Here is a 26,243-nt window from a genome sequence, read left to right on the forward strand (position 1 = left end):
TGTTAGTGAGGCTCAGATATATTTCATACTGTTAACTGGGTATATTATCACGAGTTATACGGTGTGGCTGGTATGAGTCTTACCCGGGATTCAAAATCCTTTCCTTATTGTGTCGGCTCTTCCGGGCACAGTATCCTAACTGAGGTCTGGAGGAGGGTCATAGAGGGAGGAGCCAGTGCACACCAGGTAGTCCTAAAGCTTTCTTTAGTTGTGCCCAGTCTCCTGCGGAGCCGCTATTCCCCATGGTCCTTACGGAGTTCCCAGCATCCACTACAGACTACGAGAAATAGATTAACCGGTGAGTAAATTCTTATTTTCTGCAAGGTACACTGGGCTCTACAAGGCGCCCACCCTGACGCACTTTGCTTCTTCGGGATAGTATGGCATTAGCCACTGACGCCCTCTCCTGTCACGAGTGTGTGTGTGTGTGTGTGTGTGGCTTCTAACGATTGTCGTCTCTAGTACCTGCTACTGCATTGGACTGGTTAATGAAAACAGAGCTCCTGTGCACGGAGGTGGGGTTATGTATCTTGGGAACAGTCAAAGCTTTGAGCCTGTTGGTACCTTGGATCAAGATCCTACTCTACACCCCGATGTTAATCCTTGTGGAACCCAGTGTATCTCGCAGAAAGATTTAACAACTGTAAGTTCTTACCGTAAATCTTGTTTTGTGTCACCATCTACATGCAGTTGAACTTTTGGGGGTAATTCCAACGTTATCGTCTTTGATCTTGCGTCTAAAGTGACCGGAGATCGCAGGGGGCAAAATACAATTGAAGTCCCCTATTGCACTGGTCGCGCCCATTAGTGTCTGGTTTAGCAGCATAAAACTGCTAAACCCAACTAAACTAATGGCACTTTCCCCGGCTGCGCCCAAATGGATCACTTTTCACACATTAAAGCTCTTCACCCCTGCCGGGTGCAAGCTGAAATGTTGACGCCGGCGGCCGATCGCGCCCGAACAGAGCTACATTAGAATAGCTCCGTTCAACGCCATCTAGTGGGTGCTGGCCAGTTCCGCACTTTGTCTTTGTACATTCCGTATTATGTCTGGTCTGTTTGCTATTTTAGATGGTGATGTGCTTTTTCTAGTAAGCTTCTGGCGTTTACCCTGCAGGCAACCAAGAGCACTGAACTTTAAAGATGTCTATACATTTTGGATGCAATTTGTGTTCTGAAATCTGCTTGAACTTGTAAAAATAAAAGAAGTTTCCCTTGGTTTACTCGTATAGACAAAGCATGAAATAATGCATGTTGTATAAATCTGCTATGAATAAGCATAGTGGTATTCACTGCACGAGGGAAATTTGTTTCTAAAATTGGAGGCCTGACATTAAGCTCCCAAAGTGTTGCTTTATTTCTCTAACGTCCTAGTGGATGCTGGGGACTCCGTAAGTACCATGGGGAATAGACGTGCTCCGCAGGAGACATGGGCACTTTAAGAAAGAATTTAGATTCTGGTGTGCTCTGGCTCCTCCCTCTATGTCCCTCCTCCAGACCTCAGTTTGAATCTGTGCCCGGACGAGCTGGGTGCTGTGCAGTGAGCTCTCCTGAGCTTGCTGTAAAAGTATTTTGTTAGATTTTTTTATTTTCAGGGAGCTCTGCTGGCAACAGACTCCCTGCATCGTGGGACAGAGGGGAGAGAAGCAGCCCTACTCTCTGAAGATAGGTCCTGCTTCTTAGGCTACTGGACACCATTAGCTCCAGAGGGATCGTACACAGGATCTCACCCTCGTCGTCCGATCCCAGAGCCGCGCAGTCGTCCCCCTCGCAGAGCCGGAAGACAGAAGCCGGGTGAGCATAAGAAGCAAGAAGACTTCGAAATCGGCGGCAGAAGACTCCAGTCTTCACTGAGGTAGCGCACAGCACTGCAGCTGTGCGCCATTGCTCCCACACACACACCTCACATACTCCGGTCACTGTAGAGGGTGCCGGGCGCAGGGGGGGGCGGGGGCGCCCTGGGCAGCAATTGGGACCTCTTTAGCAATAGTTTAGCATATATACAGTTGGACACTGTATATATGTATGAGCCCCCGCCAAGAAAATGTATATTTAAGCGGGACAGAAGCCCGCCATCGAGGGGGCGGGGCTTATTCCTCAGCACTCACCAGCGCCATGTTTTTCTCCACAGCACCGCTGAGAGGAAGCTCCCCAGCCTCTCCCCTGCAGATACACGGTAGAAGAGGGCAAAAAGAGAGGGGGGGCAATAATTAGGCGCAAAAATCATTATAAACAGCAGCTACTGGGTTAACATTAAGTTACTGCGCTATTCCTGGGTTAATAGCGCTGGGGTGTGCTGGCATACTCTCTCTCTCTGTCTCTGTCTGTCTCTCCAAAGGGCCTTATGGGGGAATTGTCTTCAGATGAGCATTCCCTGAGTGTGTGGTGTGTCGGTACGTGTGTCGACATGTCTGAGGTAAAAGGCTCCCCTAAGGAGGAGATGGAGCAAATAGGTGTGTGTGGGGTGTCTCCGTCGACAACGCCGACACCTGTTTGGATATGTGTAATTAAGTGCTAAGGTGAATTTATTGCACAAAAGATTAGAGAACAGACAGGGAATCTACCCATGTCTGTCCCTATGTCACAGAGAGATTTTCAGAGTCTCACAACGCTCACTATCCAAAATCATAGACACTGATATCGACACGGAGTCTGACTCCAGTGTCGACTACGATAATGCAAAGTTACAGCCAAAATGGCAGGAACGTATTCAATATATGATTATTGTAATAAAAGATGATTTGCATATCACTGATGACTCATCTGTCCCTGACACAAGGGTACACATGTTAAGGGGAAGCAAGCTGAGGTAAACTTCCCTCCTCTCATGAAGAAAAACAGCGGGAATCTCCAGACAAGAAGCTGCAGCTTCCCACAAAGAAGTTTCAGGGAGTATCCTTCCCCTACTAGGGCCAGGATACGATGGGAATCTTCCCCTAGGGTGTCACGTTTGCCCAAAAGGTAGCCCTGACGTAACTGCTATCCTCAGGGATCCTGCAGATAGCGTGCACATTCTGGTACACTACTCAGACCGGCGATTGTGTCGGCATGGGTTTATAGCGCTGTAGCAGCGTGGACAGGTACCTTAGCAGCAGAGATTGAGACCCTAGTGTGTGTGTGTGTGTATGTATGTATGTATGTATGTGTGTATATATATATATATATATATATATATATATGTATATATGTGTGTGTGTGTGTGTGTGTATATATATATATATATATATATATATATATATATATATATATATATATATATATATATATATATATATATATATAATATACAGGCAGGCCCAAAAAGGCATTAGTCTACTGGGTTCTAGAGTCAACGCTATGTCGATTTCTGATTGACGTGTCCTGTAGATATGCAATGGACAGGTGATGCCGACTTAAGAGGCATATGGAAGGCTGAGGATTGTGTGGTGAAGGGATCTCGGACCTGATCTCCACAGCTGTGGCTGGTAATTCTGATCTTTTGCCTTATATTCCTGCACAGCCTAGGAAAGCACAACATTATCAAATGCAGCCTTTCGATCACAAAGAAACAAGAAAGTCCGAGGTACGTCCTTTCTTGCCAGAGGCAGGGGCAGAGGAAAGAAGCTGCACAACACAGCTAGTTCCCAGGAACAGAAGTCCTCCCCGGCCTCTACAAAATCCACCGCATGTCGCTGGGGCTCCACAGGTGGAGCTAGGCCCGGTGGGGGCACGTCTTCGTAATTTCAGCCACAAGTGGGTTCACTCCCTGTTGGATCCCTGGGCAATATTGTGTCTCAGGGATACAAGCTGGACTTTGAGGAGATGCCCCCGCACCGACGGCCCTGCCGGCTTCCCCCCACGAGAGGGAAATGGTGTTAACTGCAATTCACAAATTGTATCTTCAACAGGTGGTGGTCAAGGTTCCCCTCCTTCAACAAGGAGGGGGTTATTATTCGACCAGGTTGTAGTCCCGAAACCGGACGGTTCGGTCAGACCCATATTGAATTTAAAATCCCTGAACATATACCTGAAAGGGTTCAAGTTCAAAATGGAATCGCTAAGAGCGGTCATAGCAAGCCTGAAAGGGGGAGATTTTATGGTGTCTCTGGACATAAAGGATGCATACCTTCATGTCCCCGTTTATCCACCTCATCAGGCGTACCTCAGATTTGCGGTACAGGATTGTCATTACCAATTTCAGATGTTGCCGTTTGGTCTCTCCACGGCCCCGAGAATCTACACCAAGGTAATGGCGGAAATGATGGTGCTCCTGCGGAAGCAAGGTGTCACTATTATCACATACTTGGATGATCTCCTCATAAAAGCGAGATCAAGAGAGCAGTTGCTGAACAGCGTATCACTTTCTCTGGAAGTGTAACGACAACACGGCTGGATTCTAAATATTCCAAAGTCGCAGTTGGTTCCTACGGCTCATCTGCCTTTCCTAGGCATGATTCTAGACAAAAGGGTTTATCTACCGATAGAGAGAGCTCAGGAGCTCATGACACTGGTCAGGAACCTATTAAAACCAAAACAGGTGTCAGTGCATCACTGCACTCGAGTCCTGGGAAGGATGGTGGCATCATGCGAGGACCTTTCAATGGGACTTACTGGACAAGTGGTCCGGATCACATCTTCAGATGCATCGGTTAATCACCCTATCCCCCAGGGCCGGGTGTCTCTCCTGTGGTGGCTGCAGAGTGCTCATCTTCTAGAGGGCCGCAGATTCGGCATTCAGGACTGGATCCTGGTGACCACGGATGCAAGCCTCCGAGGGTGGGGAGCAGTCACACAGGGAAAAATGTTCCAAGCTCTGTAGGTAAGTCAGGAGACTTGCCTTCACATCAACATCCTGGAACTAAGGGCCGTATAAAACGCCCTACATCAAGCGGAGACCCTGCTTCGCGACCAACCGGTTCTGATTCAGTCAGAAGCCACCAGAATTCTTTGCTGGGCGGAGAATCACGTAAGCGCACTGTCGGCAGTGTTCATTCCGGGAGTGGACAACTGGGAAGCAGACTTCCTCAGCAGGCACGACCTCCACCCGGGAGAGTGGGTACTTCATCAAGAAGTCTTCACGCAGATTGTAAGTCGGTGGGAACTGCCACAGGTGGATATGATGGCATCCCGCCTCAACAAAAAGCTACAAGGTATTGCGCCAGGTCATGAGACCCTCAGGCGATAGCTGTGGACGCACTGGTGACATCGTGGGTGTTCCAGTCGGTCTATGTATTTCCTCCTCTTCCTCTCATACCCAAGGTGCGGAGGATAATAAGCAAAAGAGGAGTGAGAACAATCCTCATTGTTCCAGATTGGCCACGAAGGACCTGGTATCCAGATCTGCAAGAAATGCTCAGAGGACCTGTGGCCTCTTCCTCTAAGACAGGACCTGTTGCAACAAGGGCCCTGTCTGTTCCAAGACTTACCGCGGCTGCGTTAGACGGCGTGGCGGTTGAACGCCGGATCCTAGCAGAAAAGGGCATTCCGGACGAGGTCATTCCTACGCGGATAAAGGCTAGGAAGGACGTGACAGCTAAACATTATCACCGTATATGGCGAAAATATGTTTCTTGGTGTGAGGCCAGGAATGCTCCTACAGAGGAATTCCAGCTGGGCCGTTTCCTTCACTTCCTACAATCGGGAGTGAATTTGGGCCTAAAATTGGGTTCCATTAAGGTCCAGATTTCGTCCCTATCCATTTTCTTTAGAAAAGAGTTGAGTTCAGACGTTTGTAAAGGGAGTGCTGCATATTCAGCCTCCTTTTGTGCCTCCAGTGGCACCTTGGGATCTTAACGTGGTGTTGAGTTTCCTGAAATCACACTGGTTTGAAGCATACTTGCCTACCTGACCCTCTCCATGAGGGAGAAAATACTCTGTTCCTGGACTTTCCTGGTAATGTATGATTGCCATCACCTGTGGTGAAACGCCTTTCTTATCAATTAACTAGCTCACCACAGGTGATGGCAATCATACATTACCAGGAAAGTCCAGGAACAGCATTTTCTCCCTCATGGAGAGGGTCAGGTAGGCAAGTATGGTTTGAACCACTTAAAATGCTGGAGTTAAAATATCTCACGTGGAAAGTGGTCCTGCTATTAGCCTTGGCTTCGGCTAGGCGTGTGTCAGAATTAGCGGTTTTGTCACATAAAAGCCCCTATCTGGTTTTCCATATGGATAGAGCAGAATTGCGGACCCGTCCACAATTTCTGTCAAAAGTGGTGTCCTCTTTATATATGAACCAACCTATTGTGGTGCCTGTGGCTACTCGTGACCTGGAGGATTCAGAGTTACTGGATGTAGTCAGGGCTTTGAAGGTTTATGTAGCCAGAACGGCTAGAGTCAGGAAAACGGGGTCACTGTTTCTCCTGTATGCATCCAACAAGCTGGGTGCTCCTGCTTCAAAGCAAACTATCGCTCGCTGGATCTGTAACACGATTCAGCAGGCTCGTTCTGCGGCTGGATTGTCGCTGCCAAAATCGGTTAAAGCCCATTCCACTAGGAAGGTGGGCTCTTTTTGGGCGGCTGCCCGAGGGGTCTCGGCATTACAACTATGCCGAGCGGCTACTTGGTCAGGTTCAAACACTTTCGCAAAGTTCTATAAGTTTGATACCCTGGCTGAGGAGGACCTTGTGTTTGCTCATTCGGTGCTGCAGAGTCATCCGCACTCTCCCGCCCGTTTGGGTGCTTTGGTATAATCCCCATGGTCCTTACGGAGTCCCCAGCATCCACTAGGACGTTAGAGAAAATAAGATTTTACTTACCGGTAAATCTATTTCTCGTAGTCCGTAGTGGATGCTGGGCGCCTGTCCCAAGTGCTGATTTTTTCTGCAATACTTGTATATAGTTATTGCTGCAATAAGGGCTATGTTATTGTTGCATCAGGGTTGAACTGATGCTCTGTTGTTGTTCATACTGTTAACTGGGTAAGTTTATCACAAGTTATACGGTGTGATTGGTGTGGCTGGTATGAGTCTTGCCCTGGATTTCCAGAATCCTTTCCTTGTACTGTCCGCTCTTCCGGGCACAGTTTCTCTAACTGAGGTCTGGAGGAGGGACATAGAGGGAGGAGCCAGAGCACACCAGAATCTAAATTCTTTCTTAAAGTGCCCATGTCTCCTGCGGAGTCCATCTATTCCCCATGGTCTTTACGGAGTCCCCAGCATCCACTACGGACTACGAGAAATAGATTTACCGGTAAGTAAAATCTTATTTTTTACTGCATTGGTCATGCAAAACTGGACGTTGGGACTAGGTGAAGATGTGTTATCATGGATTTCCAGCTTTCATATGTATTGGCTCATAATGTACAACATTTTGGTGTAAAGGTTTTGTACAGAAGAGCATGGAGATCAGAGAGGTATGGGTCGTTGGGTCGACAGTCATTAGGACAACCACTATTGGTCAACAGGGTCACTAGGTCGACAGAAGGTTTTTTTTTTTTTTTTTTTTTTTCACTTTTTGTTTTCTTTGTAAAATGATGGGGAACCCCAATTAGTGCACCATGTCCTCTCGCTTCGCTCGCCATGCTTCGGGCAAGGTGCCTCTCTCCGCTACCGCTGCGCTCTGCACAGGTTACTGTTCCCAATTGTAGTCCACGTGGATCATGAAGTATGAAAGTACAAAAACTGAAGTTGAAAAATGTGAAAAACTCATGTCGACCTAGTGACCCTGTCGACCTATAGTGGTGTTGACCTAACGACTGTATCCAGATTAGAGTTGGCATCTGCCTAGGTGTGCACTTTGTTGTAATCACATGTTGAATGGCGCAGAGCTGCATTTGAGACCAGGGCTGTTTTAACCCTGTGAGAAGCACTTAGACTGTACAAGCAGCAACATAAAATGAAGCCTTTCGTATAAAGGTTTCTAGTATGTTGGAATGTGCGCTTTTAGTGTTGTGTGCGGTCAAACATCCATCTGTGTCCCGGTAAGCCCTTGCTAGGCGCTTCAGTAGGTGTGAATGAGCATTCTCAAAGAACTTGCTACATTTTTTAATGCATGTAGCACTTTTATGGTTTGTTTACAAGTTCTCTTCATGCACCCAGGAATATCCCACCTCCGCTACACTTACCAGTGCACTTCTGACGGGGTTTTTTGTCTATGGATGGTTCATTGGTACAAGACAATAGATCAATGGACAGCCATATCACTTCAGAGGCCTCTAACTCTCCATTGGGCCGCACATTACCTTATTTTCAGTAATGCATTTTAATCGGACTTCACTATCTGTAATACACTAGAATGCACTTTAATGTAATATAAAAGTCGCGTGCTATATCACGCAAACTACCTTTAAAACAGGAAGGGGCTGCAGGTAAAGGCGGAGGGGCTGATTCATATGTTTTTTTAGGTGCAAGCAAATAGATGGCGCTTGCCTGCAGCAATTCAATTCTGATGTTCGTGCACGATTACTGCTGGTGCCGACATTGGGGCAGATGTATTAACCTGGAGAAGGCATAAGGAAGTGATAAACCAGCGTTAAGTGCAAGGTGATACACGCACCAGCCAATCAGCTCCAATATGTAAATTAACATTTAGGATCTGATTGGCTGGTGCGTGTATCACCCTGCACTTATCACTTGTTTATCACTTCCTTATGCTGTCTCCAAGCTTAATACATCTGCCCCATTGTTGCTTGCAGCCTCCTGAGGTGGTAGGCAGAAATGTGCAAAGTGTCCTGTTTGGGCGGGTACTATTTTTAGACAGGTTTATTAGCTCTGTGCGGGCAAACACTGTTTTTGGGTGCTTAAATAATTGAATTGTTCTGGTGGGTGGCCAAACAAATATTTGAATAGCCCTATCAGAGTCTAGTATAGCCTGTAGCTTATCATTGCAATAGGTCATGCTGCATTCATCATCATTCCAGCATTTAACTCGAACGCTTTTGTTTTCAGTCAGTTTTATCTGCTAGGCTAAATAGACCCCAGATTGCTAGAGGAAAAACGCTGGTGTGACTTCCTCCTTACTTTTGAAGCGTAAGGCTATTGCAGCCTGATATCCTGTGTTCTACCATCTGCCATGTATATTGCTGGGCCCCTTATGCCCTTGGCAGGGATCAGTATGGTATCCTGGTATTTGAAAGATCGAGTGCAGGGTCCCGGAGTTTATTTAAAATACCGACTGGGGAGTAAAGGGTGTTCTACCCTCTCCTCACCGCCCTCCCTCCTTTGTGACTAACCCTAACCACTCCCTGGAGGTTAACCCTAACCCTCCGAGGGGGGTGGCTAACCCCAACCACCCGGGACACAGAGTTTCTCTAACGTCCTAGTGGATGCTGGGAACTCCGTAAGGACCATGGGGAATAGCGGGCTCTGGTGTGCACTGGCTCCTCCCACTATGACCCTCCTCCAAGCCTCAGTTAGATTTCGTGCCCGGCCGAGGTTGGATGCACACTAGGGGCTCTCCTGAGCTCTTAGAAAGTAATAGTCTTAGATTTTTCTTATTTTCAGTGAGACCTGCTGGCAACAGGCTCACTGCAGCGAGGGACTAAGGGGAGAAGAAGCGAACTCGCCTGCTTGCAGCCGGATTGGGCTTCTTAAGCTACTGGACACCATTAGCTCCAGAGGGATCGACCACAGGCCCAGCCTTGATGTTCGGTCCCGGAGCCGCGCCGCCGTCCCCCTTACAGAGCCAGAAGCAAGAAGATGGTCCGGAAAATCGGCGGCATGAAGACTCTGTCTTCACCAAGGTAGCGCACAGCACTGCAGCTGTGCGCCATTGCTCCTCTCACACACTTCACACTCCGGTCACTGAGGGTGCAGGGCGCTGGGGGGGGCGCCCTGAGGCAGCAATAAAAACACCTTGGCTGGCTAAAATACCTCAATATATGGCCCCAGGGGCTATATATGAGGTAAATACCCCTGCCAGAATTCCATAAAAAACGGGAGAATAGGCCGCGAAAAAGGGGCGGAGCCTATCTCAGCACACTGGCGCCATTTTTCCCTCACAGCTCGGCTGGAAGGAAGCTCCCTGGCTCTTCCCTGCAATTCTACAGTACAGTAAGAGGGAAAAGAGAGGGGGGGCATTAAAATTGGCACTGTATACAGTATATTATATAAAAAGCAGCTATTAGGGACATAACTCAGTTAGTCCCTGTATATATATAGCGCTCTGGTGTGTGCTGGCATACTCTTACTCTGTCCCCCCAAAGGGCTTTTGTGGGTCCTGTCCTCGTTTAGAGCATTCCCTGTGTGTCTGCGGTGTGTCGGTACGGCTGTGTCGACATGTTGAATGAGGAAGCTTATATGGTGACAGAACAGAGGCCGATATATGTGATGTCGCCCCCTGTGGGGCCGACACCAGAGTGGATGGATAGGTGGAAGGTATTAACCGACAGTGTCAACTCCTTACATAAAAGGGTGGATGACGTAACAGCTGTGGGACAGCCGGCTTCGCAGCCCGCGCCTGCCCAGGCGTCTCAAAGGCCATCAAGGGCTCAAAAACGCCCGCTCTCTCAGATGGCAGACACAGATGTCGACACGGAGTCTGACTCCAGTGTCGACAAGGTGGAGACATATACACAATCCACTAGGAACATCCGTGACGTGATCCCGGCAATAAAAAATGTGTTATACATTTCTGACTTTAACCCAAGCACCTCTAAAAATGGGTTTTAGGTTTGGGGAGTAAAAACAGGCAGTGTTTTGTTCCCCCATCAGATGAATAAATGAAGTGTGTGAAAGCGTGGGTTCCCCCGTTAAGAAACTGGTAATTTATACAAAGTTACTGATGGCGTACCCTTTCCCGCCAGGTGGATAAGTTACGCTGGGAGATATCCCCTAGGGTGGATAAGGCGCTCACACGTTTGTCAAAAAAGGTGGCACTGCCGTCTTAGGATACGGCCACTTTAATAGGTACCTGTTGATAAAAAAACAGGAGGCTATCCTGAAGTCTGTATTTACACACTCAGGTACTAGACTGAGACCTGCAGATAGTGCTGCTGCAGCGTGGTCGGTGACCCTGTCAAACAGGGATACTAGTTGGCAAACATAAAAACATATTAAAGACGTCGTCTTATATATGGGGGATGCACAGAGGGATATTTTGCCGGCTGGCATCCAAAATAAATGTAATGTCCATTCTGTCAGGAGGGTATTAGAGACCTGTCACTGGACAGGTGATGCTGACTTAAAAAGCGCATAGAGAGCCTTATAAGGGTGAGGAATTATTTGGGGATGGTCTCTGGGACCTCGTATCCACAGCAACTGCTGGGAAGAAATAATTTTACCTCCGGTTTCCTCACAGACAAAGGTACAGTCCTTTCGGCTTCAGAAAAGCAAGCGGGTCAAATGGCGCTTCCTTTCTGTACAGAGACAAGGGTAGAGGGAAAAAGCTGCACCAGTCAGCCTGTTCCCAGAATCAAGATTCTTCCCCCGCCTCCTGTGAGGCCACACCATGACGCGGGTGCTCCACAGGTGTAGCCAGGTACGGTGGGGGGCCGTCTAAAAAATTTCAGCAATTAGTGGGCTCGCTCACAGGTGGATCCCTGTTTCTTTCAAGTAGTATTTCAGGGGTACAAGCTGGAATTCGAGATGTCTCCCCCCAGCCGTTTCCTAAAATATGCCTTGCTGACAACTCCCTCAGGCAGGGAGGCTGTGCTAGAGGCAATTAATAAGCGGTATTCCCAGCAGGTAATACTCAAGGTGCCTCTACTTCAACAAGGACGGGGTTACTATTCCACACGGGTTGGGGTACCGAAACCGCATGGTTCGGTGTGACCCATTTTATATTTAAAATCCTTGAACACAAAAATTCAAGTTCAAGATGGAATCGCTCAGGGCGGTTATTCCAAGCCTGGACGAGGGGGATTACATGGTATCCTGGGACATAAAGGATGCTTACCTGCATGTCCCCATTTACCATCCTCGCCAGGAGTACCTCAGATTTGTGGTACAGGATTACAATTACCAAGTCCAGACACTGCCGTTTGGACTGTACATGGCACCGAGGGTGTTTTATCAAGGTAATGGCCGAAATGTTGATACTCCTTCAAAAAAAAGGGAGTTGTAATTATCCCGTACTTGGACAATCTCGTTATAAGGGCGAGGTCCAAGGAGCAGTTGGTAGTCGGGGTAGCACTATTTTGGAAAGTGCTACAACAGCATGGTTGGATTCTAAACAGTCCAAAGTCACAGCTGGTTCCTATGACACGTCTACTGTTCCTGGGGATGGTTCTGGACATAAACCAGAAATAGTGTTTCTCCCGGAGGAGAAAGCCAAGGAGTTGTCATCTCTAGTCAGAGACCTCCTGAAGCCAAAATAGGTAGCGGTGCATCATTGCACGCGAGTCCTGGGAAAAATGGTAGCTTCCTACGAAGCAATCCCATTAGGCAGGTTCCATACAAGAACTTTTCAGAGGGACCTGTTGGACAAGTGGTCCGGATCGCATCTTCCGATGCATAGGCTGATAACCCTGTCTCCAAGGACCAGGGTATCTCTACTGTGGTGGCTGCAGAGTGCCCATCTTCAAGAGGGCCGCAGGTTCGGCATACAGGACTAGGTCCTAGTGACCATGGATTCCAGCCTTTGAGGCTGGGAGGCAGTCACACAGGGAAGAAATTTCCAGGGACTTTGGTCAAGTCAGGTTATTTCCCTACACATAAATATTCTGGACCTGAGGGCCATTTACAATGCCCTGAGGCCGGCAAGGCCTCTGCTTCAAAACCAGCCGGTACTGATCCAATCAGACAACATCACGGCAGTCGCCCAGGTAAACCAACAGGGCGGCACAAGAAGCAGGATGGCGATGGCAGAAGCCACAAGGATTCTCCGATAGGCGGAAAATCATGTGTTAGCACTGTCAGCAGTGTTCATTCCCGGAGTGGACAACTGGGAAGCAGATCTTCTCAACAGACACGACCTCCACCCGGGAGAATGGGGACTTCCTCCAGAAGTCTTCCAATGGGATTGTACACCATTGGGAAAGGCCACAGGTGGACATGATGGCGTCCCGCCTCAACAAAAAGCTATAAAAGATATTGCACCGGGTCAAGGGACCCTCAGGTGATAGCTATGGACGCTCTGGTAACACCGTGGGTGTACCAGTCGGTTTATGTGTTCTCCCCTCTGCCTCTCATACCAAAGGTACTGAGAATAATAAGAAGGCGAGGAGTAAGAACGATACTCGTGGATGGCCAAGAAGAGCTTGGTACCCAGAACTTCAAGAATTTATATCAGAGGACCCATGGCCTCTGCCATTCAGACAGGACCTGCGGCAGCAGGGGCCCTGTCTGTTCCAACACTTACCGCGGCTGCGTTTGTCGGCATAGTGGTTGAACGCCGGATCCTGAAGGAAAAGGGCATTCCGGAGGAAGTCTTTCCTACGCTTACTAAAGCCAGGAAAGAGGTTACAGCAACTCATTATCACCGCATATGGCGAAAATATGTTGCATGGTGTGAGGCCGAAAGGGCCCCAACAGAGGAATTTCAACTAGGTCGATTTCTGCATTTCCTGCAAGCAGGAGTGACTATGGGCCTTAAATTGGGTTCCATTAAGGTACAGATCTCGGCTCTGTCGATTTTTTTCTTTCAAAAAGAACTAGCTTCAGTACCTGAAGTTCAGACATTTATAAAAGGAGTGCTGCAGAGTCAGCCCCCGTTTGTGCCTCCTGTGGCACCTTGGGATCTCAACGTGGTGTTGAGTTTCTTAAAATCACATTGGTTTGAACCACTAAAAACCGTGGATCTGGAATATCTCACGTGGAAGGTGGTTATGTTATTGGCCTTGGCTTCTGCCAGGCGAGTATCAAAGTTGGCGGCTTTGTCTTGTAAAAGCCCTTATTTGTTTTCCATATGGATAGGGCAGAATTGAGGACTCGTCCCCAGTTTCTCCCAAAGGTGGTGTCAGCGTTTCACCTGAACCAGCCTATTGTGGTGCCTGCGGCTACTAGGGACTTGGAGGACTCCAAGTTGCTAGACGTTGTCAGGGCACTGAAAATGTATGTTTCCAGAACGGCTAGAGTCAGAAAATCTGACTCGCTGTTTATCCTATATGCACCTAACAAGCTGGGTGCTCCTGCTTCTAAGCAGACTATTGCTCGTTGGATTTGTAGTACAATTCAGCTTGCACATACTGTGGCAGGCCTGCCACAGCCAAAATCTGTCAATGCCCATTCCACAAGGAAGGTGGGCTCATCTTGGGCGGCTGCCCGAGGGGTCTCGGCTTTACAACTTTGCCGAGCAGCTACTTGGTCAGGGGCAAACACGTTTGCAAAATTCTACAAATTTGATACCCTGGCTGAGGAGGACCTGGAGTTCTCTCATTCGGTGCTGCAGAGTCATCCGCACTCTCCCGCCCGTTTGGGAGCTTTGGTATAATCCCCATGGTCCTTACGGAGTTCCCAGCATCCACTAGGACGTTAGAGAAAATAAGAATTTACTCACCGGTAATTCTATTTCTCGTAGTCCGTAGTGGATGCTGGGCGCCCATCCCAAGTGCGGTTTATCTGCAATACTTGTACATAGTTATTGTTAACTAAATCGGGTTATTGTTGAGCCATCTGTTGAGAGGCTCTATTGTTTCATACTGTTAACTGTGTTTCATATCACGAGTTGTACGGTGTGATTTGGTGTGGCTGGTATGAGTCTTACCCGGGATTCAAAATCCTTCCTTATTGTGTACGCTCGTCCGGGCACAGTACCTAACTGAGGCTTGGAGGAGGGTCATAGTGGGAGGAGCCAGTGCACACCAGGTAGTCTAAGATCTTTCTAGAGTGCCCAGCCTCCTTCGGAGCCCGCTATTCCCCATGGTCCTTACGGAGTTCCCAGCATCCACTACGGACTACGAGAAATAGAATTACCGGTGAGTAAATTCTTATTTTTTGTTTTGTTTTTTTTGCACATGTATGTCGGTGTGGTTCCAAACTTCGGGGTGGGCTGTGTAATTTCCCCTGGATGCGCTCCACTGGGATTGGCTATGATTGATGTCTCCCTTGCAGGGCTGGCTCCTCCTCCTCCACTCTGCAGCTGGGCAAGGGTAACATCAATCCTTTAACCTGTAGCCAATCCCAATGCAGTGCGTCCCCAGGGACTCGCCCATTCTGAAAAAGTGAGTCCTGGGTACTAAATAATGTGTAAAATACGCGCTATAGCACTTTTTTGTGAACACTATCGATTTAGCTTGTTCTATTGTAAGAATTCAGAATTTATAGTGGTGGTCAATAGTTTTTTGGGGTGCCTGCAAGTAATGGGCTTCAGATGGGGATGTTTATTTGTTTGCCAGTGTTAGTGTGTCACAGGTGCCCATTAATTAGTGAGCTGTCACTGAGCAATTCAATTGTTGCTCGCTTTGGGCCTGAATACTGCAGGCACCCATTATCTGTTTGCCCCCTCAAGTGGCGAGCAGTAATGTGCGACAAGTCCGGCTTAACTGCAGCACTTTGTTTCGGTGTTCAAAATAGTAAATGTATCCTGTTATAAATGTTTAAAATGTATTTAATTTTATGTAAATCTGTTTTATGACCTATAATTGAGTATTCACAAATTGGTTAGTTGGAGTAATAAAACACTGCCATGTGTTCGGTAATACTCCTTTCACTCCAATAACCCAGGTCCAGGCTTGAAGGCATGTCTAGCTGCACACACTGTAGGCTAGACCCACGTTAATGCAGGGTCACTTTTTTGCTGACAATTGGAGATGACCTCTCCAAGCACCAGTGATCGCGCTCTCTGCATACTTTTTTAGCATGACCCAAGTCATCCTTTCATTCTGAAGACTACCCAGGTTGAATTCCTGGGGTGCTGAAACTGGGTAGTTTCACACCAAGCTAGGACTTGGGTTGCCAATATCCTGGGTCAGAGGCCCAGTGTGAAAGGGATATTGGTCACATAGACTCTCCAACGCTAGTACAATGCAGTTTATCTGGGCAGGATAACTTGTCTAGTTTTGGGGTTTTTCTTTTTGCTTGCACCTCTGTAGGGCGTCTGAAAAGTGTCAAGTTTTCCCTTCGTAACTTCACACAATGTGCATCACTGAGTAAGTAAAAGTTCCATACTGAGTTATAGACTTTAATCTTATGTTGGCACCAGAGGCAAATGGCTGCCTCTTACAGCATACTCTTTTAATATAGCGCAAATGCTTTCATATGGTTTACTCTTCACACAACCATTTTCTCAATGCCTGCGTGTGAACAACCTTGTGTTGAAGAACGGTCAGGATTTGCAGCCGAACTAGACTGAAGAACATTCTGTTGTATCCTCTGACTACAATAACATCTGCAGAATTACGTGGGTGTATGTGTATATATATATATATATATATATTACATTTTTGATGTAGCAAATATTAACCGTATCAGATACTGGAGCACTGTTACATTAATAGTTTTGTTTTCCAAACCGCACAAGCCAAGGGGTTTAATTCTTCATCCCATTTTGCTACTTAGGAACATTTTGTACATCTTTACAGCTGATTGGCTTTTTACTTATTCTCTAAACCTCACAAAAATGAGCTGTTTGGTAACTGCATCCTATTTAATGTTGTGCTGCAGTCTTGTTTTTTTTCTGAAAAATAATTGTGCTTTAAGAAATATTCTTGATACCCTTAGAAATGGTGGAGTCAATGAAGAAAGTGGCTGGGATGGATGTGGAATTGACGGTAGAAGAAAGGAATCTGCTCTCTGTCGCATATAAGAATGTGATTGGAGCTAGAAGGGCGTCCTGGAGAATAATCAGCAGCATCGAACAGAAAGAAGAAAACAAAGGAGGAGAAGAGAAACTTAAAATGATCAAGGAATATCGGACAATGGTGAGACCCGAGCTTGTAACTGCTCAGTTGTGTTACAGCCTTGTACAGGAAATGCATGACTAGTGAGCCTCTGTGTAATGGGCCCTTTAGCATGGATGTATTTCTCTGACGTCCTAGTGGATGCTGGGTACTCCGTAAGGACCATGGGGTATAGACGGGCTCCGCAGGAGACTGGGCACTCTTAAAAGAAAGATTAGGTACTATATCTGGTGTGCACTGGCTCCTCCCTCTATGCCCCTCCTCCAGACCTCAGTTAGTATCTGTGCCCGGCCAGAGCTGGATGCACCCTAGGGGCTCTCCTGAGCTTCCTAGAAAAGAAAGTATTTGTTAGGTTTTTTATTTTCAGTGAGATCTGCTGGCAACAGACTCACTGCTACGTGGGACTGAGGGGAGAGAAGCGAACCTACCTGCTTGCAGCTAGCTTGGGCTTCTAAGGCTACTGGACACCATTAGCTCCAGAGGGATCGAACACAGGCCCAGTCCTCGGTCGTCCGGTCCCGGAGCCGCGCCGCCGCCCCCCTTGCAGAGCCAGAAGAACGAAGAGAAGTTGAAAATCGGCGGCTGAAGACTCCGGTCTTCATTAAGGTAGCGCACAGCACTGCAGCTGTGCGCCATTGCTCCCTTAGCACACCACACACTCCGGTCACTGATGGGTGCAGGGCGCTGTGGGGGGGCGCCCTGGGCAGCAATTAGATTACCTTACTTGGCGAAAAGCACATAATACAGTCTGATAAACTGTATATGTGCATTAACCCCCGCCATTAAAGTACATAAAAGGACAGAAGCCCGCCGCTGAGGGGGCCGGGCCTTCTTCCTCAGCACACCGGCGCCATTTTCTCTTCACAGCTCAGCTGGAAGGAAGCTCCCCAGGCTCTCCCCTGCAGTATCCTGGTACACAAAGGGTAATAAAGAGAGGAGGGGGGGGGAGGGGGCGCACGCAAAACTGTGTATATAAGCTGCTATAGGGGAAAAATCACTCAGTATAGTGTACATCCCTGTATTATATAGCGCTGTGGTGTGTGCTGGCATACTCTCTCTCTGTCTCTCCAAAGGGCCTGGTGGGGGAACTGTCCTCAAATAGAGCATCCCCTGTGTGTGTGGTGTGTCGGTACGCGTGTGTCGACATGTCTGAGGTAAAAGGCTCCTCTAAGGAGGTGATAGAGCGGATATGTGTGTGGGAGGGTGTCTCCGTCGACAACGCCGACACCTGTTTGGATATGTGTAAGTGCTGAGGTAAAATTATTGCACAAAAGGTTAGGGAACAGAAAGGAAATCTACCCTGGTCTGTCCCTATGTCAGAGTCCTTCAGAGTCTTTCTATGTTCACTATCCAAAATAACAAAGTATCGACACGGAGTTTAACTCCACTGTCGACTACGATAATGCAAAGTTACAGCCAAGAGGGCTAAAAGATATTCAATATATGATTATTGGAATAAAAGATGATTTGCATATCACTGATGACTCATCTGTCCCTGACACGAGAGTACACATGTTAAGGGGAAGAATGCTGAGGTAAATTTCCCTCCTCCTCATGAGGAAAAAGAGCGGGAATCTCCAGACAAGAGACAGCAGCTTCCCACAAGAGAATTCTCAGGCTGTGTCCTTTCCCCACTAGGGCCAGGATGTGTTGAGAATCTTCCCCTTGGGTGTCCTGTTTGCACTAGCTATTCTCAGGATCCTGCAGATAGTGTGCACATTCTAGTATACTACCCAGACCGGCGATTGTGTCGGCATGGGTTTATAGCGCCGTGGCAGCGTGGACAGGTACCTTATCAGCAGAGATTGAGACCCTAGTATGCATATAAATATTTTAAGATGCTGTCTTAAGTGATAGATATATAATTATAAAGCATGCCCAAAGGGACATGAGTATACTGGGTCCTAGAGACAAAAGCTATGTCGATTTCTGCTTGACGTGTCCTGTAGAATATACATTGGACAGATGATGCCGACTTAAGAGGCATATGGAAGGCTGAGGATTGTGTGGAGAAAGGTTCTCGGACCTGGTCTCAACAGCTATAGCTGGTAAATCTGATATTTTGCCTTATATTCCTGCACAGCCTAGGAAAGCACGACATTATTAAATGCAGCTTTTCGAATAAAGAAACAAAGTCTGAGGTGTGTCCTTTCTTGTCAGAGCCGGGGGCAGAGGAAAGAAGCTGTACAACACAGCTAGTCCCCAGGAACAGAAGTCCTCCCCGGCCTCTACAAAAATCCACCGCATGTCGCTGGGGCTCCACAGGCGGAGCTAGGCCCGGTGGGGACACGCCTTCGTAAATTCAGCCACAAGTGGGTTCAATCCCTGTTAGATCCCTGGGCAATAGAAATTGTATCGCAGGGATACAGGCTGGACTGTGAGAAGATGCCCCCTCACCGAGGACCCGGCGGGCTTCCCCCCAAGAGAAGGGAGCCAGTGTTAACTGCAATTCGTAAATTGTATCTTCAACAGGTGGTGGTCAAGGGTCCCCTTTTTCAACAAGAGGGTGTTATTATTCGACCATGTTATAATCCCGAAACCAGACGGTTCGGTTAGACCCATATTGTATTAAAATCCCTGAACATATACCTGAAAAGGTTCAGGTTCAAGATGGAATCGCTAAGAGCGGTCATTGCAAGCCTGAAATGAATCGGGACATAAGGAATGCATACCTTCGTGTCCCCATTTATCCACCTCATCAGGCGTACCTCAGAATTGCGGTACGGGATTGTAATTACCAATTTCACCAAGGTAATGGCGGATATGAGGGTGCTCCTGCGGAAGCAAGGTGTCACTATTATCACATACTTGGATGATCTCCTCATAAAAGCGAGATCATGAGAGCAGTTGCTGGACAGCGTATCACCTTCTCTGGAAGTGAAACGGCAACACGACTGGATTCTATATATTCCGAAGTCGCAGTTGGTTCCTACAGCTCATCTGCCTCGCCTAGGCATGATCCTAGACACAGACCAGAAGAGGGTTTATCTCCCGATTAGAGAGAGCTCAGGAGCTCATGACACTGGTCAGGAATCCATTGAAAACCAAAACAGGTGTCAGTGCATCACTGCACTCGAGTCCTGGGAAGGATGATGGCATCATACAAGGCCATCCCCTTCGGCTGGTTCCATGCAAGGACAATGGAACTTACTGGACAAGTGGTCCGGATCACATCTTCAGATGCATCGGTTAATCACCCTATCCCCCAGGACCTGGGTGTCTCTCCTGTGGTAGCTGCGGAGTGCTCACCTTCTCTAGGGCCGCAGATTCGGCATTCAGGACTGGGTCCTGGTGACCACGGATGCAAGCCTCCGAGGGTGGGGGGCAGTTACACAGGGAAGAAAATTCCAAGGTTTGTGGTCAAGCCAACAGACTTGCCTTCACATCAATATCCTGGAACTAAGGGCCATATACAACGCCCTAAGTCAAGCGGAGTTCCTGCTTCGCGACCAACCGGTTCTGATCCAGTCAGACCGCAGGGGCTCATGTAAACCGCCAGGGCGGCACAAGGAGCAGGGTGGCGAGGGTAGAAGCCACCAGAATTCTTCGCTGGGCGGAGAATCAAGTAAGCGCACTGTCAGCAGTGTTCATTCCGGGAGTGGACACGACCTCCACCCGGGAAAGTGGTGACTTCATCAGGAAGTCTTCACGCAGTTTTGCAAATTGATGGAAACTGCCTCAGGTGGACTACATGGCGTCCCACCTCAATAAAAAGATAAAAAAAGGTTTTACGCTGGGTCAAGGGACTCTCAGGCGATAGCTGTGGTCGCACTAGTAACACCGTGGGTGTTCCAGTCGGTCTATATATTCCCTCCTCTTCCTCTCAGACCCAAGGGCTGAGAATTGTAATAAACGGAGGAGTGTGAACAATATTCTTTGCTCCGGATTGGCCAAGAAGGACTCTGTACCCGGAACTGCAAGAAATGCTCTCAGAGGACCCATGGCCTCTGCCTCTCAGTCAGGACATGTTGCAACAAGGACCCTGTCTGATCCAAGACTTACCGCGGCTGCGTTGGACGGCATGGCGGTTGAACGCTGTATCCTAGCGGAAAAGGGCATTCCGGATGCAGTTATTCCTACGATGATAAAGGCTAGGAAAGACGTGACGGCAAGACTTTTTCACTGTATATGGCAAAAATAGGTTGCTTGGTGTGTGGCCGGGAAGGCCCTACAGAGGAATTCCAGGGGGGTCGATTCCTGCACTTCCTACAGTCAGGAGTGACTATGGGCCTAAAATCAGGATCCATAAAGGCCAAGATTTCGGCCCTATCCCTTTTTCTCTCGAAAAGAACTGGCTTCACTGCCTGAAGTTCGGACGTTGTTACAGGGGTGCTGCATATTCAGCCCCTTTTGTGCCTCCAGTGGCACCTTGGGATCTTAACGTGTGTTGGATTCCTAAAATCCCACTGGTTTGAGCCACTTAAGACCGTGGAGCTAAAATATCTCACGTGGAAAGTGGTCATGCTTTTGGCCTTAGCTTGGACTAGGCGTGTGTCAGAATTGGCGGCTTTGTCATGTAAAAGCCCATATCTGATCTTCCATATGGAAAGGGCAGAATGGAGGACTCGTCCCCAATTTCTCCCTAAGGTGGTATCATCGTTTCATTTGAACCAACCTATTGTGGTGCCTGCGGCTACTAGGGACTTGGAGGATTCCAAGTTGCTGGACGTAGTCCGGGCCCTGAAACTTTGTTTCCAGGACGGCTAGAGTCAGAAAATCTGACTCGCTGTTTATCCTGTATGCACCCAACAAGCTGGGTGCTCCTGCTTCTAAGCAGACTATTGCTTGTTGGATTTGTAGTACAATTCAGCTTGCTCATTTTGTGGCAGGCCTGCCACAGCCTAAATATGTAAAAGCCCATTCCACAAGGAAAGTGGGCTCATCTTGGGCGGCTGCCCGAGGGGTCTCGGCTTTACAACTTTGCCGAGCAGCTACTTGGTCAGGGGCAAACACGTTTGCTAAATTCTACAAATTTGATACCCTGGCTGAGGAGGACCTGGAGTTCTCTCATTCGGTGCTGCAGAGTCATCCGCACTCTCCCGCCCGTTTGGGAGCTTTGGTATAATCCCCATGGTCCTTACGGTGTTCCCAGCATCCACTAGGACGTCAGAGAAAATAAGAATTTACTTACCGATAATTCTATTTCTCGTAGTCCGTAGTGGATGCTGGGTGCCCATCCCAAGTGCGGATTGTCTGCAATACTTGTACATAGTTATTGTTAACTAAATCGGGTTATTGTTGTAGTGAGCCATCTTTTCTAGAGGCTCCTCGGTTATCATACTGTTAATTGGGTTCAGATCACAAGTTATACGGTGTGATTGGTGTGGCTGGTATGAGTCTTACCCGGGATTCAAAATCCTTCCTTATTGTGTACGCTCGTCCGGGCACAGTATCCTAACTGAGGCTTGGAGGAGGGTCATGGGGGGAGGAGCCAGTGCACACCAGGTAGTACTAAAGCTTTCTATTTGTTACCAGTCTCCTGCGGAGCCGCTATTCCCCATGGTCCTTACGGAGTTCCCAGCATCCACTACGGACTACGAGAAATAGAATTATCGGTAAGTTAATTCTTATTTTTTATTCCAACCATCCAGATCTGATGGCTAAATCTTTAGGTGTATGGCCAGCTAAGGGTTTACAAAGGATTTTGTGAGTGTAAGTTGGTCTTGCTGGAGTTTTGATCATTTACTCTGGATCAACACAGCTAGATCTTATGGTGTGTACACACGGTGAGATCCTTATGTCCGATTTTGAATATGCGATTTCCCTTGAACTCCCCCCAGAGCCCAGATAGTACAGATTTTGACTATTTGTGCTTGAGATTTTGTCTATGTAAGATTTTGACTATACTTAGTACTAAATAGACTGTGCAGGCAAGTCAATCTCGACTGTCTAGCCTTACGATACCGACCCCACGGGAGCACGCATCGGGATCGAATCTGTATCGCAAGCTGCCTAACACCTTGAGATATGCACTAACGTCTCATAAGATTTTGACTATATAGTCAAAATATTACATATTTATCTCACCGTGTGTACACAACTTATATAGGTTGAACTTTATGCACATTGTGTAACCTAAATAATGAAATAACCAGTAACAATGGCTTTCTCTAGATATGATCTGATGGACATATTTTATATTTGCCTGTAGATTGTTACCCTTGGTTATCATAGTCCTTACTGCTTATTATAATTACATTTCAAAAGTAATACAAATGGCAATGCAAAAGCACTTTTCAGAAACACACAAAAAGAGGAGTTAAGCATTAGCACTGGGCATGCCTTCTCGCCAGCAGCTATACAAATGTTGCTATCGACGGGCGAGACAGGTTCATTTCAGCTCACTACCCCCATGGGTAGCGAGCTGAAATGCGTGTAAAGAGACCTGTTTGGGTACCCAAAAAGGTGCTTTCACGATCGTGCCCATTACTCGAGTCTGGTTTAGGGCATTAAGAAGTCACAGCATAATGTTTATAAAAAAAAAAAAAAATAATACAAAAAGAAAAATGGATTTGAAACAAGCCAACCCTGATTCCAGATGTCCTATATTCAGGCATACAAAATCTGGCAGTAACTCTTAATGAACAATGCTTTACTTAGACATAGGTAGGAACTCTAATGTATTCGGGCATCGGCCTTGCAATATTCAGTAGTTATGCCAATGCGTGGTGGTTAGAAATCCGTATAAAGTCTGGCTTTTGTGTGCACAAATGCAGAGCTCTCTGTACTTTGCACGGGTTTAGCTGCTTTACATATCTAAACTTGATTCTTTTGGAGCAATAAGTAATGGACTGACAAAGTGCAATCCAATTATGTTGCGTTGTTAGTGTCTTTTCCCTTAAATCAGGTTTTCTCTGACGTCCTAAGTGGATGCTGGGACTCCGTAAGGACCATGGGGAATAGCGGCTCCGCAGGAGACTGGGCACAACTAAAAGAAAGCTTTAGGTCTACCTGGTGTGCACTGGCTCCTCCCTCTATGACCCTCCTCCAGACCTCAGTTAGAATCTTGTGCCCGGCTGAGCTGGATGCACACTAGGGGCTCTCCTGAGCTCCTAGAAAAGAAAGTATATTTTAGTTTTTTTTTATTTTCAGTGAGATCTGCTGGCAACAGACTCACTGCTACGAGGGACTAAGGGGAGAAGAAGCGAACCTACCTGCTTGCAGCTAGCTTGGGCTTCTTAGGCTACTGGACACCATTAGCTCCAGAGGGATCGAGCACAGGGCCCGACCTCGATCGTCCGGTCCCGGAGCCGCGCCGCCGCCCCCCCTTACAGAGCCAGAAACAAGAAGGTGGTCCTGGAAATCGGCGGCAGAAGACTTCGGTATTCAACAAGGTAGCGCACAGCACTGCAGCTGTGCGCCATTGCTCCTCATGCACACCTCACACTCCGGTCACTGATGGGTGCAGGGCGCTGGGGGGGGGAGGGGAAGGGGCGCCCTGAGCAGCAATATTAAACACCTTGCTGGCATAAAAATCACATAATATAGTCCTAGAGGCTATATATGTGAAAAATACCCCTGCCAGATATCTATAAAAAAGCGGGAGAAGTCTGCCGGAAAAGGGGCGTAGCTATCTCCCTCAGCACACTGGCGCCATTTTTCCCTCACAGCTCCGCTGGAAGGATCGCTCCCAGGCTCTCCCCTGCAGTTTCAAGACTACAAAGGGTAAAAAAGAGAGGGGGGGCACTAAATTTAGCCGCTGTAGTATACATATAAGCAGCTATAAGGGAAAATCACTCGGTTATAGTGTTAATCCCTGTGTTATATAGCGCTCTGGTGTGTGCTGGCATACTCTCTCTCTGTCTCCCCAAAGGGCTTTGTGGGGTCCTGTCCTCAGTCAGAGCATTCCCTGTCTGTGTGCGGTGTGTCGGTACGGCTGTGTCGACATGTTTGATGAGGAGGCTTATGTGGAGGCGGAGCAGATGCCGATAAATGTTTTGTCACCCCCTGCGGGGCCGACACCTGAGTGGATGGACTTGTGGAAGGAATTACGTGAAAGTGTCAACTCCTTACATAAAAGGTTTGACGACATAGCAGATGTGGGACAGCCGGCTTCTCGGGTCGTGCCTGCCCAACTGTCTCAAAAGCCATCAGGGGCTCTAAAACGCCAGCTACCTCAGATGGCAGACACAGATGTCGACACGGATACTGAATCCAGTGTCGACGATTATGAGACTAATGTAACTTTCAATAGGGCCACACGTTACATAATTGAGGCAATGAAAAATGTGTTGCACATTTCTGATGTTACCCCAGGTACCACAAAAAAGGGTATTATGTTTGGGGAGAAAAAACTACCAGTGGTTTTTCCCCCATCTGAGGAATTAAATGAAGTGTGTGAAGAAGCGTGGGCTTCCCCCGATAAGAAACTGGTAATTTCTAAAAGGTTACTAATGACGTACCCTTTCCCGCCAGAGTATAGGTCACGTTGGGAAACATCCCCTAGGGTGGATAAAGCGCGCACACGCCTGTCAAAGAAGGTGGCACTACCGACTCCGGATACGGCCGCCCTAAAGGAGCCTGCTGATAGAAAGCAGGAGGCTATCCTGAAGTCTGTATATACTCACACAGGTATTATACTGAGACCAGCTATTGCTTCAGCGTGGATGTGCAGTGCTGCAGCTGCGTGGTCAGATTCCCTGTCGGAAAATATTGATACCCTAGACAGGGACACTATATTGCTAACCAAAGAGCATATTAAAGACGCAGTCTTATACATGAGAGATGCACAGAGGGATATTTGCCGGCTGGCATCTAAAATAAGTGCAATGTCCATTTCTGCCAGGAGAGGATTATGGACTCGGCAGTGGACGGGTGATACAGATTCTAAAAGGCACATGGAAGTTTTGCCTTATAAGGGTGAGGAGTTGTTCGGGGATGGTCTCTCGGACCTCGTTTCCACCGCAACAGCTGGGAAGTCAGCATTTTTACCCCATGTTCCCTCACAGCCAAAGAAAGCACCGTATTATCAGGTACAGTCCCTTCGGCCCCAGAAAGGCAAGAGGGTTAAAGGTGCGTCCTTTCTGCCCAGAGGTAGAGGGAAATCCTTCAAATAGTATCTCAGGGGCACAAGCTGGAGGAATTCGAGACGTCCCCCCCCCCCCCCCCCCCCCCCGTTTCCTCAAATCTGCCTTGCCAACATCTCCCTCAGGCAGGCAGTGCTAGAGGCAATTCACAAGCTGTATTCCCAGCAGGTGATAGTCAAAGTGCCCCTTCTTCAACAAGGACGGGGTTACTATTCCACAATGTTTGTGGTTCCGAATCCGGACGGTTCGGTGAGAGCCATTTTAAATTTGAAATCCTTGAACACATATATAAAAAAATTCAAGTTCAAGATGGAATCGCTCAGGGCGGTTATTTCAAGCCTGGACGAGGGGGATTACATGGTATCACTGGACATCAAGGATGCTTACCTGCATGTCCCCATTTACCATCATCACCAGGAGTACCTCAGATTTGTGGTACAGGATTTGTCATTACCAATTCCAGACGCCGTTTGGTCTGTCCACGGCACCGAGGGTATTTACCAAGGTAATGGCCGAAA

General features: G+C 47.8%; 1 protein-coding gene across 2 annotated transcripts in view; it reads left to right on the forward strand.

Annotated features, from left to right (window-relative positions):
• Positions 1 to 26,243, forward strand: part of YWHAE (tyrosine 3-monooxygenase/tryptophan 5-monooxygenase activation protein epsilon) — a 94,579-nt gene that overhangs the window by 51,229 nt on the left and 17,107 nt on the right. For both annotated transcript variants that reach the window (XM_063956079.1, XM_063956078.1), the window contains exon 2: positions 16,521 to 16,720. In XM_063956079.1, coding sequence (XP_063812149.1) covers positions 16,521 to 16,720 — 200 coding nt within the window. The remainder of the gene's footprint in view (positions 1 to 16,520; positions 16,721 to 26,243) is intronic.

Source organism: Pseudophryne corroboree, chromosome 2, assembly GCF_028390025.1.
Source record: "Pseudophryne corroboree isolate aPseCor3 chromosome 2, aPseCor3.hap2, whole genome shotgun sequence".
Classification (NCBI taxonomy): Eukaryota; Metazoa; Chordata; class Amphibia; order Anura; family Myobatrachidae; genus Pseudophryne; species Pseudophryne corroboree.